General features: G+C 46.1%; 1 protein-coding gene across 1 annotated transcript; it reads right to left on the bottom strand.

Annotated features, from left to right (window-relative positions):
• Positions 1 to 2,588: 2,588 nt before the first annotated feature.
• Positions 2,589 to 3,698, bottom strand: LOC114736825 (zinc-finger homeodomain protein 10-like). Its single transcript, XM_028924707.1, has one exon. The coding sequence runs from the start codon at positions 3,665 to 3,667 to the stop codon at positions 2,717 to 2,719; it is 951 nt and encodes a 316-aa protein (XP_028780540.1). The 5' UTR covers positions 3,668 to 3,698; the 3' UTR covers positions 2,589 to 2,716.

Below are 3,698 nucleotides of genomic sequence, written 5' to 3'. Positions count from 1 at the left end.
AATTTTACTGCTCAAAGCATTTCCGTAAAAAAGCCTACAATTATCTGTATGGCACCACCCTACGCGTGAAGTCAAAGAGAATCCAAGCCCCTAGATAGTGCATATGAAACTCTCTTTGAAGAGACCCCAAAGCAGCCTACTAAGTGATGAGGGACGCCCTGTGAGAATCCAATGAAAAGTAGCCTAAGACACCGACCTTCTGGACCTCAAAAGCTAGCTGCAAAGACTGCAAGTGGAGAATCTGCATACGTATAAGTGAGATCACCAAGTATTGCAGTTAAGCAATCTCTGAAGTTTTGAGCTCGACGAATTTGCGCGCTTATCTGGAATAGTGTGTAGCAGCACATGGAGAGCATTTTAGTGGTGCAAATCCCAAATCAGATGGGACTACAATTACAGGAAAATTAGGTTCACAGCTACATGACGTTCGGTTTCTGTCTTTTACATTTTCAAACCCGTTTTTTTTCCTCCTTTTTATCTGAGATGCACTTGGGCAGTTTAAGAGCATCCATTAAGCCCGTGGAGAGATGCAACGTGTTTTCACACGCAGTTGCTTTAGAGCAGTTATAGTTAGGTTGTTTCTGTCACGTGGATCAGCTAAAGCCCACCTCCTCTTGGCCAACATCGGCCAATCCGTTTGAATTATTAAATTATTGACATGGCTAAAGTTCTATTTATATTTCATGGCCACACATGTTCATCCCGCAACAGACACGCGCGAGCGTAACCCGTATGGGCTGAAATTTTATTGCGTGCGCCATCGTTATATAATATGTCGATCTATATAGTTTAACGAAAAATAAATGAAGGTATGTGAGGCCAAAGGAGTAAAAGAAAATGTGTTAAAGGCACGAAGAAGAAGAGCGAGGAAGGGGAAGACAAGGTTAGAAAGTTGAAAGGAAAAACAGAATGGCTCGTCCATCTAATCAAAGGAATACAGGGAGTCACATCAGTGGACACACTATTCTGGTGCAATATTCAGACGCCCTACATAAAGTTGGCTTCGCTGTACGTGATGTTAACCTCGTTGATTCACATGCCTCTTCATTCCCCTAACCTCCTTGTTAAGCAAAGCCGCACCCCGTCTTACGTGAATGACACCAATCTCGTATCACGAGGATGCCTGCCTCTGGGAATTTTGGAATTCAACAAGGTTCCCTATTTTTATCCATTTCGTCCTCACACCATCATAATAAGTAACAACACTCCGCCAACATTCAAAGGATTCCTGATTTTGTCGCGTCTAATTAAGATTCAACGGTACGCAACAAATGCACTCATAAATTCACTTGATGATCCAAGTTGGAATTCTCATCAGGCGATTCAAGTTTAAACGTACCATGTATGCATGTGCACACGATGGAGGGAGAGAGATGAAATGAAATGGCCATATTCTGCCAGTGAGTTAGTGGGGTGTTCAGTGGGAATTTGAGACAAGGCCTCATCGCTACCGTGTGAAGTTCCAAGATTGTCCCCATTTTGTGAAGGGCTAATCAAGGGCTAAGGACGACTAGCCCCATGCCTAGCTGTTCAGGGGCACCAATACAAGATTGCTGACCTCATCAGCAATGACCAAAACCATAACAAGCCCGTGGTGCGGACCCCAAAACTACGTACTAAATTTAAACAAGGAACGTGAACCCGCTAAAAACAAAAACCACCCATACCTTAGGTTGTGCCCATTGGCCTCCAAGCTATAACCCAGATCCTTCTTCGTAATGCTATGCCGCCCTCTCCGGTCATTATCCTAATTCAGGATTAATTATAATATTTTCGTTAACAGCGGATCTACTTCCCTTAAATGGACATGCCCCGCTCATGTCGTCAACACTAGGTTATGTGATAATCTTGTTTCAACCTTAAAATAATGGGATTAGGATTCCCCGAGCTACGTACGATCCCACGAGTCTCCATCACTTTCTCATTGTAAACCGTGGAACAATTAGTGCGGCAGGAATGCGTGCTTGATTACAAAGAATAATTAAAGAGCCCTCTGCCACGTCACCGTTGTTCGCTGCAGCATTCAGCTCTATTATCTGAAGTTAACCATGATCTGATGCAATCAGACTGCGAAAAGTTTACAGCTTGATAGCACTCCATTTTAGAACACGACTATGATTTTGTTTATGCCTCTCTTTCCCTCGGGTCCCAACACAATTTGATTCTGAATTCTGCGCGGCCAAACTTTCTGCCCTTTTAATTTCTCCAGGACATAACTTCTGAAGAAAAATCATATTCTCCCTGACCCGAGAAAGAGAAAAAGCGCATCATTCCCTTTCACCTTCCCTTAAGAAGAGAACATCAAATAATCACACTGCTAGTTCACAGTTCATCACCCTCTAAAGCTCCTTCAGTAAAACCCAACCACACACTAAAGCTTGACCAAGAAGGCAAAATAAAATCATCTCAGACAGAAGGAAGGGGGGAGGGGGGACAAGACATTTACAAAACTCGGGGTTGGAGTAGTGACTAATAAAACAACTAAATATACCATTAATAAGCATAAAGAGAAGGTGAATCCAGTAAATAATTAAAATTCGCTCCGACTATCAATCTCTGCCGCGTTAAATATCCTGAAGAAGTTGATCATGATCATCTCATTGATAAGAACTAAATTAAAAGTGGAAGAAAAGAAACGGCTGATCAACCAGCAACGATCTTACTCTAATATATTATCTCTTTCCTTTCATCGATTCTTTCATCCACCACCAAAGATTCAAGAGGACGAAGAGGACCCATTAGTACGCAGGTTTGGCCCAGGATTATCGTTGGTGCAGAGATGATGATTCGGATCATGCGCGCTCCCGTTGTCGTCGTGGGCGTGGATTTCAACGGTGAGGGTGTGAGGTTCTTGCTCTAGGGTGTTCCTACCATCATTATTATTAGCGACATCTCTCTTGCCAAAAGTATTCTTGTTGTTGTGCATCCAAACCTTCAACACTCCCCTGTTGACCCCAACATCATTGCAGAACTCTTGAACCAATTCTTTGTCCCTTTTCGGCATCTTCCACCCCACCCTCTCCGCGAAATGGTACATCTTTTCCTTTTGATCCTGGGTGAACTTGGTCCTCAACCGCTTCCACGCATTCGGGCTCGGCGTTGCAAGAGCGTTTGCGGGAGCAGCCGCGCTCTCCGGAGGAGCTTGTATACCGGCTGATGGGAGAGCCAGGAGCATGTGGGGTGCGGACGGGCAGTACGAAGAGGAGATCGGAGGTGGCGACGCCGAACAGGGGCTTCGATTGGGAACCTGAAAAGGAAGAGGCGGTGGGGGATGGTGTCGATGGTGAGACTGGTACTCGATGACGTGGGTTGTGGAGATAGGCTCTTCTGGCTCACGGCGGTGGAAATTGCGGTGGCAGCCACAGGCGGCGCATCTGATGGAGCTTGGGTCGGCGGGGTTGGCGCTGGGAGAGGCCATGAACTCGCCACAACCGTCCAAGGCGTGGCCTCCCAAGCTGGCTGCATGGTTTTTCAAGCATTCCTTGTACGTGAAAGGCAGTGGCTGGGCGGCGAGGCGGCGGCGGCGCTTTAGGACTCCGTTGGAGAAGCACAAGGGCTTGGCGGCGGTAGGGATCCTCGTCGGTGTTTCACTGTCATGTTCCGGGGATTTTGAAATGGTAGGAGTGTTGGGGGCGGTGTTGTTGGCGATTGTGGGGGTTATGTCCATGGCTCAAACTTCAAGGGTCGCAACAAAACTA

The sequence above is a fragment of the Neltuma alba genome, unplaced genomic scaffold, assembly GCF_004799145.2.
Source record: "Neltuma alba isolate B1F8T4 unplaced genomic scaffold, ASM479914v2 tig00013372_pilon, whole genome shotgun sequence".
Classification (NCBI taxonomy): Eukaryota; Viridiplantae; Streptophyta; class Magnoliopsida; order Fabales; family Fabaceae; genus Neltuma; species Neltuma alba.
This window is presented reverse-complemented; position numbering and strand designations above follow the sequence as displayed.

Bases quoted from the DNA above. Each gene is read 5' to 3' on its own strand.
- LOC114736825 (XM_028924707.1), bottom strand. From the start codon at position 3,667: ATGGACATAACCCCCACAATCGCCAACAACACCGCCCCCAACACTCCT.